Below are 16,362 nucleotides of genomic sequence, written 5' to 3' on the forward strand. Positions count from 1 at the left end.
AACAAAAGTTCCGATTGGCTGTGTGATCTTAATTCTTTAATGTTCCAACCATACTAAGCTTTTCTACACATGCATGTTCGCCTTTTTTCTGATTATTTCAACCATGAAAAGTTTCATAATATACCTGTTTCATTTGTATCTGCGCTACATAATTACAACACCCGCAGTGCATCATCCAATCAAGTTTTCATACCCTCATTTCGATGTAATCTTTCGAGATTTTGCCCCAGCATTTTTGGAAGTGTCTTTTTGGAATAATATTCCGCAATTCATCAGGGACAAACTATCTCACTGGTTCCTTGCTCAATACTAATGAAACATTATATTTTTCATAACTTACTGAGCTATTTCATGATCTATTTTCCTTCACTGTTTTATTAAAAATTTCGTATTTTGTTATATTACGTAACTTTAAGGGGTACAGCAATAGTTGTAGAAGTGGCCCTCTCCTTTCCTTCCACTATACTATGTAAATTAATTTAAGTGTTGTAATTTTTTATCGTGCGTTTATTACTTTTTTTGACGCTTTATCTACTTAATTATGTATCAGTTAGGGTTTGGAGGAATAAAAAAATACTAATAATAAAAACAAATTTAAAAAAAATTCTACTCGGCTGTCAGATCAGTGACATTGGCGTACATTCTTGTGTCGTACTGACTGAGGTTTACATATGTCTGCAAAAGAAAATTTGGAATGTGTTAAGCTTCAGTTTTACTTAATTGTTTAAACCAAGAAGATCATACCCTAGTTGATTTAAACATTGAAGAAGGCCGAGAACGAGGGAATACGGTAATTAACAAGTGGTTGTGAGAATAAAAGGATTAAAATTGGAACATAGATGACAGTGGAAGACTAGGCTTTTCGGCGCAGGTAGGTTTGACTTAAGTTTTCGTGGAGACCAGAACGTCAGGAGAAACCCCCTTCATTAATCCCAGCGCTGGCGTAGTGGTGAGAGCACTTGTTTCCCACCAGTGTGGCCTGGGTTTAATTCCCAGACTGGCGTCATATGTGGGTTTAGTTTATTGGTTTTACGCATCTCCGAAATGTTTTCCTCTCCTTAAAAAACCAACGTTTGATGGTTTGAGTTGGTTAATTTGCTTATTTCAGTTTACAGTGGCCCCAATTAATGCACTAGAAGACTAGACACTTAAATAAAGTTCCTTTTATTTCCTTTCCTTTCCTTTCCCCAAATTTTCCCTTGATTTCTTTACCTTGTGATTCCTCTCCATATCCTTCATTGTTCTCCTCAGCTTTTCAAATGTCGGTCGATCACTTGGGTCTTCTTCCCAACACTTCATCATGATTTCATACCTAAAATTAAAAGGTTCTTACTTCACTATTGGGAGGTTGTTTATGCAAGCATTAAATCGTCTACTTATTACTCAACATCACAATTGAGAAGTAAGTATTTTACAGTTTGCTGTCCACATGTCTTGGCTTTGGCATTCTGTATCCTTGTTGAAGTTTATCCGCAATAAGCCTGGCGTTTGTGTCCGGGTATGGTGATCCACCTATGGGTATAAAGATCCAGCCTCAATAACACTTGATACGAAAACGTGAAATTTGCCCAGTTAAGTAAGCGATACTGATTGCAGAACTATTTTCAGTTATTAGTGTGCACATTTTTGTAATTAGGTCAAATCGTTTCTAAATTGAAGCGTACCAATTGTTAGAATTTCATAGAGAAGGATGCCATAACTCCACCTGCAAAAAGGAGTGAGAAAAATAAGATGCAGGAAATGAGACTGGAAGTAAGGAAGCATGCATTTCAAAAATGGAACAATCATTAGAGAAAAGAAGTAACAACAACTCTTAGGAGGAAGATATTTAGGTCTGCTGCAAAATGAAACGGGAATGGACAACAATCACTTCCAAAAGGAAAATAATTTAAACTTTTTACTGACACGGATATACTTACACATCACTTTGTGTTGTGTACACTCCGTAAAGCAAGGCCTCATATGCAGTCCATTTGACAGGTAATCGACCCTATGTACGAAGACAATTACAGCATACTCTTAGAAAAAACGAATACATCTGGTACTTGATCGTAGCAAGTAAAGCATTTTCGCGAAGCAAAGTTTAGTTGTAGCTTTACCAGACTTTTTTTGGTATAAATATCGTCCTGGGCCACATTCCTCGCCATCCCAAAATCTGTCACCTTGCATCTCTCTCCTTCACCAACAAGAACATTTCTCGCCGCCAAGTCGCGATGGACAATCTGACAGAAATTGAGTTAACATGTATTAAGAAGAATAGTAAATTTAACGACAAAATTAACTCTATCAGAAGCGTCCCATCTTCAGTAAATCTCAAAGTATTCTAAGTGGGCCTCATTATCAAGGGAACACATCCATATGAATCTACAATTTCTAATAATTGACCATAGTTTGAGTCCTGTAATGCGGTCTCCTCAATCAACAGCGAATAGAGGAAAGATTTTTAATCACACACGACATTAGAAAACGCTAACCGGTAGGAGATAATCAAGTTGTTCTATTTTAAGACCGAAGAAAAATCCCCTGGCGTCCGAAGGAAAACCTTTAGCTTTAATCACCCACCCAAACATTCTTTTCAATTAAATTCGTGTTAATTTACGTGCACGGACATGTTTCACAACAGCCATAGTTTGATCCTACTCTGAATTGGAGCATCATGAAGGCAGCAAAAAAGGATGCAATTCAAAGACCTGTAACCTCTTAAGTTACATTCACAGCTGTCTAAACTAAACTGAACTTCCATAGCTCAGTTATATGTCTCATTCTCAGCCTGGTTGCAGTTCCGTTTCACTTACAGTATCAATGTAATAATGAATATCCTGCAAATGTATTTTCATGGTATTCTAAACATTTATTTCCTATTGATGGATGCGGACTGATGGCGATCTTCCCTTGGTGAGCAAACCTTTTTCGAACACAAGTAACACATCCCATCAGCAACCTGCCAAGCGAATTTTATCAGCTGTTCCGAAGTCAGATTGGTCTCCGGTTGTACATCCGGGTCCTTATAGTAAGTGTCGTTCAGTCCTCGGCTCTTTCTTAGGTATCCCAAGAGGTCTCCAAATGGAACATACTCGATCAAGACCATCAGTGGTTCTGTGGAAAACAAGGTTCCTGAAATATGGTGTGTTCATATTCATCCTAGGAATTACTAGCTTCTTTCAACACTCTCTTAACAAAATTCCCAATCCATATTAGTCACGTTTTACACCATGAAGAATAAAACTGATCCATGTTGCAAAAAGAAATTAACTTCTTGATAAACTTGACTCAAGATTCTTGAGTGTACTTTCGCTTATTCTTTGAACCACGTTCCATCCCTAGCCCGCCTCGAGCTACACCAGAATTGGCTTGATTCATTTCTTAAATGAGAGAAAACAAAACAAAACAAAACAAATTTAAAAGCACAACAAATTATGAAGACGTCAGTTTTACCGCTTTCAGTGACGCATCCGATGAGCTTGATAACATGAGGATGAGGTTTCATTTTTTTCATCAGCTCCAATTCTGACAACAGATCCTTTCTATCTGACGGAGGAGCATTGACTAGGAAGTAAAAAATAGAAGTTCTTGATGGCAGTTGACTCGGGACTGCTAAAGTAGTACCACAACAGATAATCGTTGAAGTGTAAATACTTTGAATTATTTTAGCTAAGAGCAAAATAATCCAATTGTGGAACAGAACAAATGATGTTACGCGAGGATCAAGTTTACATATGAAGGATTGTAGTTATTAACGCCATTTTTTTTTATTAATTTAGCGAGAAACTGCATGGCCAGCAGTAAAAGACATGTACTTTTTCATATATAGTGCTGATATCCTTTGATCAATGTCTCAAAGCAAGCTCACTTTATAAACCTTATCAAGCCAGTTTACCGCTTCCATTGTGCGCTTTTAAAAGCAGTATCAACAAATGAGTGAAAGCACATGTCAAGGATAAGCGGAAACCAACCTTTCAACATTTTTACTGCCACTGTCGTTTCCTCCTGATGTTCTCTTACATTTTTCACTGTTGCCTGGGCAACCTGAGAAAAGGCTCCTTTACCGATGATTTTGATAACATGAACATCTTCTTGACTCACTTCCCAGCTTCTTCCAGACGGATGAAGTGGCATGTAAGATCCACTCCCTGCAGCTTGACTCGCAGGCTCCTTCGTATTTAGATCGCTGGGAAGTCCTAATTTGTCTTTAACTTGCAAAGATACTGGATTCTGGTGATAATTAATCCACAAAAAATGACAGTAAAGCTCTAATTGTATCTCTCAGGGCTACTGCAATGCTAGTCTCTGTTTCCATTATCGTCCATCTTTCTCCCCAAGATTTGCTTTCAACATGATTCAAATAACAGACAACCATTGCAACGAGTATTCCAGGAGGGGGACAGTTAGCGCAGTGGTAAGTGTAGCGGCCTTAAACCAGTGCATCCAGCTTAATTCTACCAGCATCCACGCAATTATAAACTTACTTCAAGAGAGATGTGTAGCAAATACACTATATAATGGAACAACAGGATAGCAACCTTAAGCCTACAAAGAGAGTTTGGCGAGCTTACAACGGTCTTCAATAGACTGAATGCTTTGGCATTGAAGAACCCATAATCAAACTCTCTTAATCCAGGGTTCATCTTACACATCTTTTCTTCTGGCAAGATCTCATTAACAACTTACCATCGGTATAAGATCTCCACATCTTGGACAAGGACGACGGCGCATTTTCCATATCACCAGGGAGAGAACAATAATTATGATCACCAGAAAGACGATGAATAAGTTGTAAAAAATATGCAAAACAGAACAAGAACCTAACACAAAGAAAGCACAAACAGACTTGTAATGCAGGACCACAAAGTTTCCACTGAGAGCAATGGGTATTTAGCACAACTGTTTCTTTGTCTTCTTCTTCTTCCTTTTTTTTTTTTTTTGGATTCGGGTATGCTCGTAGAGCAGGAAAATAAATAATCTTTTTCATACACTTGCAGTACGATTCGTGACGATTTCATGAACATCGTTGAGACGCTGACTAGTCTACCTAAGGCTCGTTTTCTCACGCTTCGCAGTGAGAGAGAGAGAGTGATTTAAGTCAACTAAAGGAAACTAAAAGAAAAAGAGCATGCATGTTTTCTTTGTCAATTCGTTATGGGTCGTAGTCATGCACAATAACCTGCAAGTACTGCTGTTGTTTCGCAGTTATTAATCTTCATCTAGCCTTAGCTCAACATTTGTATGTGTATATTTTTCAGAGAATTTTTTGGCTTTCCATCGTTGATGTTTCCTTTACTTATTAAGATCAGATGATTTTGTACGTGAAATGAATAAGAGTTATTGAGCACAGTTGAATCTTACACTTACTATCCAGTTTTATGAGGAACCCTAAGCTCGGAATTAAGCAATGATTTACCTTTGGTTTATATCTCAAAAGCGGACGTACCTTTCTGACTTTCCAGAGGTCTTGGAGTTGCTAATGGAATAAGAGCATGATCTTAGTTAGTCCCAGTGTTTGACGGACCGGACGGCAAGTCCTCCTTCGAGGAGCAGGCGTAGCACAGTTGGCTAGTGCGCGGCGTGGCGAACCCAAGTTCGATCCTCGGTGACTCAAACGTCTGTTTGGACTTTTCTCTCATACGTACAGCTATAGCTTTAAGCACCGTAAAATGGAGCACTAACAGAGGGGGGGAGACTTCCATTGATACCATCCTCGTAGCTGAAGGGACTACCGACGTTAAATAAGCTGAGTTTACGTCTTCCCTGGCAAATTTCAGGAGAGGAGCACCTTCAAAAAGTTAACGCCTTATGCCTATCTTTGTCTTTAAATTAGAGATTTTTTTTCAATACAGTTACACCTTCTAAAGGAAAATGTTTACTTTAACAGTTTTCCTCACCTCCACCATATGGCATCTGCACTATCTTGATGTTTTCTGCAGTTACCACACTCTCGCCGTATTTGCTTGATGCGGTAACAACCAATTCATGCTTTTTTTTATCTTCCACTTTGACAACGAACACACGATTAGAGATGTCCTTTACTTCTCCAACGTTTGTCCACTTCTTGTCACTTGCAATTCTTTTGTAGATGGTGTATTTGGTGATGTCCGCTCCATTCTCTTCTGGTTTGTTCCAACTAAGGATAATTTTGTTACTATCTATCTCATCTTTGACAATAGTTACAGGTTCTGGAACACCTGTCGATTAAAGTACACAAACTTACCCGAAAGGAGAAAAACAAATAAGCATAATCTTTTCTTGGCTTAGAAGAATAAGCTGGATCTCAAGAAGCTGTTCATAACTAGCATGAAAATGAAAAGAAGAAATATTTAACCCAACCATCAAGACGTAGCCTGCACCTCATCAAACGTCCCCGTAATGTTAAGTTGAGTATCCTTGTTGGTACGTAACCCTATTCACCCCCATCATAAATTTCCACATTGGTGTAATTATCGAGCGGTGGAGTACCTCAAATTCCAAAGTACCCTTCATTTAGTTAGGCGCTACATATGACTGACAACCCAGGAATTAAACGCTTTTGGAAGGAGCGACAATGCTTTCTGTTTCTCGTTGTAAAGTCCCAGCTGTAAGATTTATTCAACTTGAATAATCCAATACACAAGAGCTCGAACAGGACGTCAGGAAATTCATAATTTTTCTAACGTGATTTCCTCAGGCGGATTTGTGTTTAAAACTAGTGGAAACGTGCCTGTGAGAAAATCCATGCAGAGGGTTGGTATCTAAGAACTGACAGACTTTGTTGGTGGTATCACATTAAAAAAAATAATAATAAATAATAGAAAATAAAACGCAACCTCGTTCCCAGGGTCTTCTCTGCCGCCTTTGTCGTTGAGAAGAAAGACCCTGGTTCAGGCAAGTCACGTGGTACTCAGGCAAAAAACACTCTCCCACTGGGCGAAGGCGTACTCGTTTGACAACGCTGCTTAAAATAACCAATCTTTATCTTACAATGTAAGATTAAAATCAATTAAAAGCTCAAAGAGGTGATGTTCTATTCCCACAAGAGATGAATTCCCACAAAGCGTTTAACCTTTTTTGACGGATAACACCCTTGATGTTGGGTGGCAAAGCTGAATTTGCTTCTATAGAACATACACTATAATAAAGCAATACACCAAACACTACGCCGGGGTATACTTCACGATTTGTTACAAATTAAACACTACTGTTTGCTGCGTGCAGTTGTACAAATATCTTGACAACGACAATTCTAATACACGAAGCTGTTGATACAGAAATGAGCCAATGTTGTCTACTCGCTGTACAAGCTTAGGAATCACTTTGTTAAAGATTAGAAAGAGAAACGAAAACGAACAAGCAGGCAGAGAAGAGAGACCCTGGGAACGAGTTTGACTTAAACCTAGCTGCGTACAAGGGAAACCATAACATTGCGTCGTGTCACCTATCTTCCAAAGCCACAAGTTTTCCGGTATTCTTTCCCTCTCCGCAAACTATCTTAATGCTTGCTACGTGACCGTCACCAAAACAATAAAAATAATAAAATATTAAAAAATCATACACTATTTTGCTCAATATTAACGCGACTTGTCACCTTGCGAGGTCCTCGATTTCCAATGTTCTGTTGTAGTTTTCATGCCATTCTCATTTATAACTTGTTGGTCCAAAAGCAATGTACTTCGTTGCTTTGCGGTTCACCGTCCAATGCTTTTTCATTGGCGTTCCAAATTTGAATTGCCCTTATTCTTGATGACTTCTGACTAGCTAATTTCACCACCAAGCTTTGAATTTGAAAATCAAAGGTATAAATTTTAGCATAAGCTAAATCCCAAAGGATAAATAAAATTGTAGAGAAAGCCCACGTGCGAACAGTATGGCATGAGCAAATGATGTGAATAATTTTGTGAATTTTGAGCATATGACGTCATCATGTACAAGGCATATTGAGCGTTAAACGCACGAAATACAAAAAAGAAAGACACCTTTTGAGTGCAGCCAAGGAAAAATTAAAACTGTGTCTTAGCAGGTTTTTATTATTATTAAGTGTCACGACATGATATTTCATTTTTATGCTGACGACGTCACAACTCCAGAGAACTACCCAATTCCAAATCGCGTCTTGAAATAATTATGCATTCAAGATATCACTCAATCGATGACTACCAAAAAGTTGAAACTTGACAACTGCAAAACTGAGGGCCTTATATGTTCAATGCCCGCCACCACCCATCACCTTCTCTAGATTCCATCCTTGCTGGATCAGATGTAATTCAGCCATCAGAGTCGGTGAAGAACATTGGTTTTTATGTCTTTATGGTGTTAGCAATGGACAAAAAAATAAAGAACGTGAGTAAATCTGCATTTTACCATCTGCGCATCATTTTTCATAGGTATTTCCTTCAAACATTATGAGATTCTGATACATGCTTTTATATCTTCTAAGTCAGATCATTGTAAGCTACTATTAATATTATCAGGCCTTAACCAGAATCAGATGAGCAAACTCCAATATGTACAAAATTCCAAGGGTTCCACACGATTTCTTTTCCTTAGATTATGTATTAAGCACCTTTCTCAAAATCCTTGCTGTTCCTAATAGTGCAGTCTTTTTGTGGTAGTGCACTTTAAGTTCAGTACACACTATGTCACCGGGTTGTAACAGTGTAAAAGTGTAAGTCCGTGGTGACAATAGACCCGCAGCGCGTGCACAACTCATGAAAATAAACAGGTCTGTTGGAAGCGTACTTGAGTTTCAAGAAATGAGTTCCAAGATTGGCAAAAATTTGTGACGCTGATGAACAATAAGGCAGCTGCTATTTCCAAAATGATGGAATTAACTGGTGATAAATAACCTCGTCTGGGAGACTGAACTTTTGACTTTGCAGAAACAATATTCAACCTCAAGAGTTGGGCGATTGTGATCTTTGTGTTTAATTTGCACATTTCCTGTCAAACTGTATAACACTTCATTTTGACATAGATGTATCCTTTTTTTCACCAGTTCTTAGTAAACACGCTAGCTAGATAACTTGATCATAGCGGCCGCTGAAATCGACGTCACTTTCGATTTTGCGATTTCCTTGTGCAGCCAAAAGTACAATAGAAAAATGAACTTAGCAAAAATCTCCCAAATTGTTTTTCGCTGATGGTAACTTTTTACATCCGCGGTTGAACATTTATGTTGTTTTTATGTCGCAAATTTTGTTGCTGATAGCAAAATATTTCATTGTGTATCGACACTTCCTGAAAACTTCTTTCTGCTCTTCCTTAAAACTGTATATCAACATTTATTTAATTTTACATCAACATTTGTTTTTATAAAGCAGGCTCACAAGGCGATCCTCGATGTTTTCGAGAATCGAGGATCGAGTTTTGAGGCTCGAGTTTCTAGATTAAAGGATCGAGGATCGAGGACCGAGTTTCGAGACTCTCGAATTTTTTTCCAGGGTCTCGATTAGAGATCTCGAGGTGAAAAAAAAAAAACTTTTCGACAGCGAAACAATAGCGTTAGACAAAAGCTTTTGACATGCATACAGCATACAACATCGAAATATTTTTCACGATCCCTTTTACTGTATGCACTTTTTTTAAATCACCGCTCATGCTTTCTTGACTTGAGTGTTTATAACTGCTGAATTACCGGGATACTTTTGATAAACAGCCCTAATCCGGACGCTAAAAAATTCTAGGAAACACTTTCATAACACTGAAAATGATCTTCGGTAAACTGCAACTGGCGGCAGCGGCGTCCTCAACCGAACATGCTAAATGTAAACAAACTTGAAAGTAAATTCAGGTCGGAAAGTTACAAGATACTGTGCCGTGCAAAAAATTTAAATTTCGTGAAGACCGTTTAAATTTATATCCAACTCATTCTTGTGTCATCAACTTTGAGTATTCTGAAGTAGTGAGCGTACAGCTAGCGCACACGAGAGAGAGCTAACAACGCGGGTACAAAGCGACCGATTGATATCGCAAAACCTACAACGCTAGCTAATTTATTTTATTTTATTTTTTTAAGCACGCGAAATAATTCAAAAGGAATTGAACAAAGAAATCTACATGCTTTGCAAGAGTTTCTGACGAACGCGAAAAATAATGGAAACCAACAGTAAGAAAGATCCGTAAAATAAACAGGAATAGACGCGTGGAAAATTACATTTGTAATCAAGAGAAAACTTCTTTGTTTTATGCACTCGAGAGCCTACCATCATTCTCTGGAAAATTCCTCGAAAGCCCTCGAGGGTCTCGAAACTCGACTCGAGCCTCGATCCGCGAAATTTTCGAGAATGGAGGATCGATAATCGAGTTTCGCGGATCGAGCTTCGAGGGACTGTCAACTTTACGCTCTGCTTGCCTATTTTTTAGGAATGTATTTTGGAGTGTAACGCCCAGTTTCCCAACCCAGTCGCCTAACTTTGTTGTTACTTCACCTAAGGCGCCAACAATCATAGGTATTACCTGAGCACTTTCTCCAATTCCATATCCTCATAATTTCTCTCTTTAGGTCTTTGTATTTTTCACCCTTTTCACCTTCTTTTTTCTCTAATTCTTGAATCTCCAGGGGATAGCAACAACAACAAATAAGTTCTTGTCTTCCTTATCAATGATTACAATTTCAGGCCTTCTTGCTTCAATAAAATGGTCACATTGGATGCTGACACCCCAAAGATCTTGATTCTGTCATTCTCCACTACACTCTCGGGTGTGTGCTCATACCGCTTTTTGCTCTGCTCTAATCCATATTTCTCACACAGTTTCCAGTGGACCGCCTTCGCAACATCGTCATGTCTTCTTTTTTATTCCTTCTGACCTAACGTTACACCCGCTCACAACGTGATCGACATTCTCAACCTTCTCACCACACAACATACACAAGGGAAACTCCGCCGTCTTATGATGTTTAACGCCGTTGGTCCAAAGAGCTTGCTCATGCGCAGTACATAATAGGGCCTCAGTCTACACTTTCAAATCCGCCTTTCTCAACTATTACCATGTTTCCACAACATCTGTCGTGTCTAGCATTTCTCTCAAATACTGGCTGTACATATTCTTCCCCTTCCAATTCCTTAACTTCTCCTCATGCCACGCCTACTTGAATTCCTTACTTTCTACACTTTTTTCGTACTCAATGACATTAGTGGCTTTGACGCCTCCAAATAGATCCTCCTTCGAATTCTTCACATACTATCCCAGTATAATTTCGTCACTTCGCAGCTGATTAATGCACGCCTATCTTTCGCCCTCGCCAGATTCAACCTATCAACATCACTCTTGAGATGAAATGCTACATACATGGTCAGGATCTGTCTTGTCTTTCTGTCCAGAGTTCTCAACTCATTGTCTGTCCATTTGATGACATATCTCATGACCGCACAGCCCACGTGTTAATTGCTTGGATCTTATTCTTGCCATTCACTCAAATACGTAATTCTTGTCACTCAATCATAATTAATTATGCATGTTTCGCCTAGTTGTTATATAGTCCTAACGGTTTTTCAAATATTCTGTAACTGAAGATGATGTTCATAACATCGAAAGCGAAACATGTCTTGGACATTAAAAAATGTCGTAATTTTCTTAAAGATAACGATTTGCTTTCTGCTGTCTCGACCTCTTGCCATTCAATTTTCACTTCTTCAGCACAATCTTCAGTCTCCTCTTATATTCCTTCTTACACTGAATCTTCATCTCCCCTTCTTTTACACTGTATAATTCTAGAATCCCCAAATATCTGTATCCATACTCGTCTATTTGTTTCTTTGCGTGCCCATCTGGAAGGGTTATACCATTCTTCTTCCCCACATTCCCTCTGTTGAGAACCATTACACCACACTTCTTCAATCCAAATTCCATCCCGATATCCTCGCTGAACACATAAGATTCCTAACCCTAACCCAACCCATAAACAATAGATGATTGATCTTGTACTGTTTACGGTCCCATTCATAACATGCCTTTACCTCACACAGGATCCAAGTCACTGGTATTATTATTGTCATGATTGTTATTTATATTATTATTATTATTATTATTATTATTATTATTATTATTATTATATTTATTATTATTATTATTATTATTATTATTATTATTATTATTATTATTATTACTACTATTATGATGCAGTAAAACTATCTGTATGCACAGTCTTATAAAGCGACACAGGGCGCTAAGCGTAACCTGTGCGCACAAGCGAAACTTAAAAGGAATAACCAAATGAGTAAAAAAATAATAATAATAATAAAAAAATAAATAAATAAATAAATAATAAAAAATTAAAAAAATAAAATAATATATATATATATATATATATATATAGATACGTAGACTTGAACTAGGTCAAAAACATTTATTTGCTACTCCGAGTTTCATGCTTCTCACGAAGCAATCATCAGGCAACTGCCAAAAAGAAGGAATACATGATGTTTTACAGTGATTTTGAAAATAACGGTAGCAATTCACTATAGGCTGGGGTGCATAGCAACGGTTAAACAATACAAACTGTTTCCAGTGAGCTGCTAAAAATAAGCCTTAAATAATTACGCTATTGAGAAGGAATTTCTTTGCATGTCTGCAACTTGTTACAAGCTCATTTCTGTTGTTAAGGGTCGCCAAATCTGGTCTACAAATTATATAGTATTTCTCCCACAGACATAAATTACACTTCTTCGTTACATTTGAATAGGATCTCGCATGCCTAACAATCCGCCATTTAATGTGATAGTCGACTTTCTTGTCTTTCAAACCCCATACATATTTACTAAGTTCAGTGGAATTTCTGTAGCGTTCATTTCTAAAGGAACATGTGTGGTTTCTATAACGTGATTTGAATAATGTTTCGCAAAGACCGATGTAAGTTTGCTTTGACCTCTGCTTGATAGATGGTATTCCGCACGTTGCACTTTCCGTCTAGAGGGCAGGATCTTTTGTCACGGCAGTTGCAAGTGTTGATAGTTTGAGCGGGTGGATTTGATGACTTGTTAATGACGGCTTTATTTTGGTTGGAGATAATTGTTTTTACATTGCTCATGCAGCTATAACTAATTTTGAGAGTGTTCCGGTTGAAAATTCTGTGCAAAGGGTGTGATTTTGGGAAGTGCTTGCCGATTAGGGTGAGGAAACACTTTCCAACTTTTGTTTTGACGTTTTGGCTGTACGGAGGATTGAACCAGGTGATGTTTCTAGGCCTATTCTTGCGGTGTTTGGTTTCTGGAGTTGTTTTTCTGTAGGTTAGATTATATACGTAGCCGCTCTTGTTGAGTGCATCTTGGTAGGTTTCTTTCGCTTTATCAAATGATTCTTTGTCGGAAGAAATTTCTGAGAGGCGCTTGTTTATGGATTCCGGTATGTTCTTTAGGATGGATGGGGGGCGTGCGGAATACCATCTATCAAGCAGAGGTCACAACATCCCAGTCAAAGCAAACTTACATCGGTCTTTGCGACACATCATTCAAATCACGTTATAGAAACCACACATGTTCCTTTAGAAATGAACGCTACAGAAATTCCACTGAACTTAGTAAATATGTATGGGGTTTGAAAGACAAGAAAGTCGACTATCACATTAAATGGCGGATTGTTAGGCATGCGAGATCCTATTCAAATGTAACGAAGAAGTGTAATTTATGTCTGTGGGAGAAATACTATATAATTTGTAGACCAGATTTGGCGACCCTTAACAACAGAAATGAGCTTGTAACAAGTTGCAGACATGCAAAGAAATTCCTTCTCAATAGCGTAATTATTTAAGGCTTATTTTTAGCAGCTCACTGGAAACAGTTTGTATTGTTTAACCGTTGCTATGCACCCCAGCCTATAGTGAATTGCTACCGTTATTTTCAAAATCACTGTAAAACACCACGTATTCCTTCTTTTTGGCAGTTGCCTGATGATTGCTTCGTGAGAAGCATGAAACTCGGAGTAGCAAATAAATGTTTTTGACCTAGTTCAAGTCTACGTATCTATTCAAAGCTCTGGTAAACCCATTGAGCACTTTTAGCTGATGATCAATTTATCACGTCATTTCATTATATATATATATATATATACATGACTAAAAACTATAATCTAGGCATATAAATGTCTGTAATGTTTCTCGTTCTTCGTAGCTGATAGTCAGGCTTTGATCTTAGGTCTTCATATCATAACCTTGAAAGTTCTCGCTATATTTAGGGATGACGACAAGACTGCCTTTTGCATGGCCTCTAAAACTTGATTCGCCTTACGTCCTACCAGTGATTGAATTGAGGTTTCGGTTTCTCTCGACCAGCCTACCAACACGTCCATGATAATGTTATGTTGAATCACCTCGTAACCTCTATACTGCTGCTTCAATTCCCACCTTAACGGGCCATACTTCATCGTCTTCTCCTCGCTCTTTTTCTCTCGGTTACTAATCCAAGGGCAGCTCATCTCTAAGGTCAGCACTTTCTTGTTTGCATGATCCACAATCCTCGCGTCTACACGGTTGGCTCGAACCTCCTGGTGGTCTGCATACACGGGTACATCCCACCATGCTTCCACTTGTTCTGACCTGTACTCCGGCTTGGGCATTACTGGCGAGTACCACGGTGGTACTTCCTCGAGAAGACCCTGGTCATGTAAGATTTCATAAAACAGGACCCTTAGAGCCATGTTGTGTCTGAACAAATACTTGGTCTGAGCCAACGAAGTGCACCCGGACAGGATATGAGAGACACTCTCTTGGGCGTGGCCACATATTCTACACTTCACATCCCCAGAGCAACTTGTGTGAGTCTTTTTGCTAGTGTAGAGCTTTGTTGGCAAAAGTTGCTCGTACAGTTCAAACGCACCGGCAATAGTATACGTGGGACATGATCTCCATGTACTCAGCCAGCTGAAACATCCGTTTGTGCACAACTGTTCATCGTCCTTTCTCTCTCTCAGCAGCTTCCCCTGCCATTCTAGGCCACGTACGTCCCTCTCATACTTCTCCTCCACACATTCTTTCAGCACTCCCTTCACGCGTTGCGGTGGGATGGCCTCTCCACTGCTCATAACACATACAGGTTCCGGGTGTTTAAGATGAAGGTCAACACCCAACTCCGCCGCAAACTTTGCCGCATCTTTCACTATTGATTTATGGCCGAATGACTCGGCTCTTTCGTCAAACTCTCTCACCATTTTCATCGCCGGGTCTTGGTTCTTATACATTCGAATCGCTGCTTTGACCTTGGTCACTTTATACTCCATCTCCACCGCACGTAGACCTCTTCCGCCTTGTTCCCTCGGGAGGTACAAGAGAGCCGTAGAACCACCTGGGTGTTTCCCGCCATTTTCAACTATGAGCTTGCGCACTTCCCTGTCCAAGATCTTCAACTCTGTTATCGGCCAGTGTTGAGTCCACTTTAAGTAACCCAACACCGGCAAGGCAAACTGGTTAGAAGCCGTCACCCGGTTAAAGTCTGAGAGGGGACTGGACCAGATGATCGACAATCGACGCAGGTACTCCCTTGCTGCACATTCAAGTACCATTTTCTCTTCCTGGACTAAGCTCTCAAGAACACCAAGAAACTTATACTGTTTTCCTTCTTCAAGTGATGGTAATCTTCCTCCAGCTGTATCTCCTCCTAAATTCTCCTGGGAGTGGATCCCTCTCCTTATATGGACCACTGCACATTTCCTTGGATTCCACTGTAGTCCGATGTCTTCCATAGCCACTTGCGTTGATTCTAGCACTCGGTTCAACTTGGTCTCGTTAGCTGCGAATACTTTAAGATCGTCAATATACAGCAGATCAGTCACTGTGGCACTGATTGGTTTAGATAACTTGTGTCCCTCGGAGGCGCTGATCTTCCAGGCCACGGGATTCAAGCAGATCGTAAAAAGCCTCGGGCAGAGCGCATCTCCCTGTGGTAGTCCTTTCTTAAACATAATAGGATCAGACACTTCCCACCCATGCCGCGTGTTGGCGACGATTCTCATCTTCCAACTCTTACACAACTTACTTATCACCTTACACAGCCACTTTGGAAACCTATGCAGCACCATCATCTCACCTAACCACCCATGATCTACCGAATCATATGCCTTCTTCACATCTACCCATGCCATACTCAGGTTACGCCTTCTTCTCTGACAATCCAACGTCACCACCCTATCAATCAACAAATTATCTACCGTTCCACTACACCCCTTTTTTGCACCTCTCTGCGATCCTTCCATCAGCCCATGCTCTTCCAGATGTTGATCCGTGGGACAGAGAACACACGAAGTAAACCACTTATAAGCCACTTATAAGCCGTATTATTATTATTATTATTATTATTATTATTATTATTATTATTATTATTATTATTATTATTATTATTATTATTATTACTAAGAGGGCAATCCTAAAAAGTGAATCCTTTCAAAAGCATTTTTGTTTCAAAAAGG

General features: G+C 39.2%; 1 protein-coding gene across 1 annotated transcript in view; it reads right to left on the reverse strand.

Annotated features, from left to right (window-relative positions):
• LOC137983810 (tyrosine-protein kinase receptor Tie-1-like) overlaps positions 1-16,362 on the reverse strand; it is a 43,340-nt gene that overhangs the window by 995 nt on the left and 25,983 nt on the right. The window contains exons 7-18 of the mRNA XM_068830987.1: positions 5,880-6,179; positions 5,429-5,458; positions 4,669-4,802; positions 3,954-4,212; positions 3,436-3,546; positions 2,906-3,096; positions 2,100-2,222; positions 1,920-1,990; positions 1,665-1,705; positions 1,416-1,512; positions 1,213-1,312; positions 1-675 (exon numbers count right to left, since the gene is read on the reverse strand). The exon at positions 1-675 is cut by the window's left edge and continues 995 nt beyond it. Of these exons, the coding sequence (XP_068687088.1) occupies positions 607-675; positions 1,213-1,312; positions 1,416-1,512; positions 1,665-1,705; positions 1,920-1,990; positions 2,100-2,222; positions 2,906-3,096; positions 3,436-3,546; positions 3,954-4,212; positions 4,669-4,802; positions 5,429-5,458; positions 5,880-6,179 (1,526 nt within the window). The 3' untranslated portion in view covers positions 1-606. The remainder of the gene's footprint in view (positions 676-1,212; positions 1,313-1,415; positions 1,513-1,664; positions 1,706-1,919; positions 1,991-2,099; positions 2,223-2,905; positions 3,097-3,435; positions 3,547-3,953; positions 4,213-4,668; positions 4,803-5,428; positions 5,459-5,879; positions 6,180-16,362) is intronic.

Source organism: Montipora foliosa, chromosome 13, assembly GCF_036669935.1.
Source record: "Montipora foliosa isolate CH-2021 chromosome 13, ASM3666993v2, whole genome shotgun sequence".
NCBI classification, from domain to species: Eukaryota; Metazoa; Cnidaria; class Anthozoa; order Scleractinia; family Acroporidae; genus Montipora; species Montipora foliosa.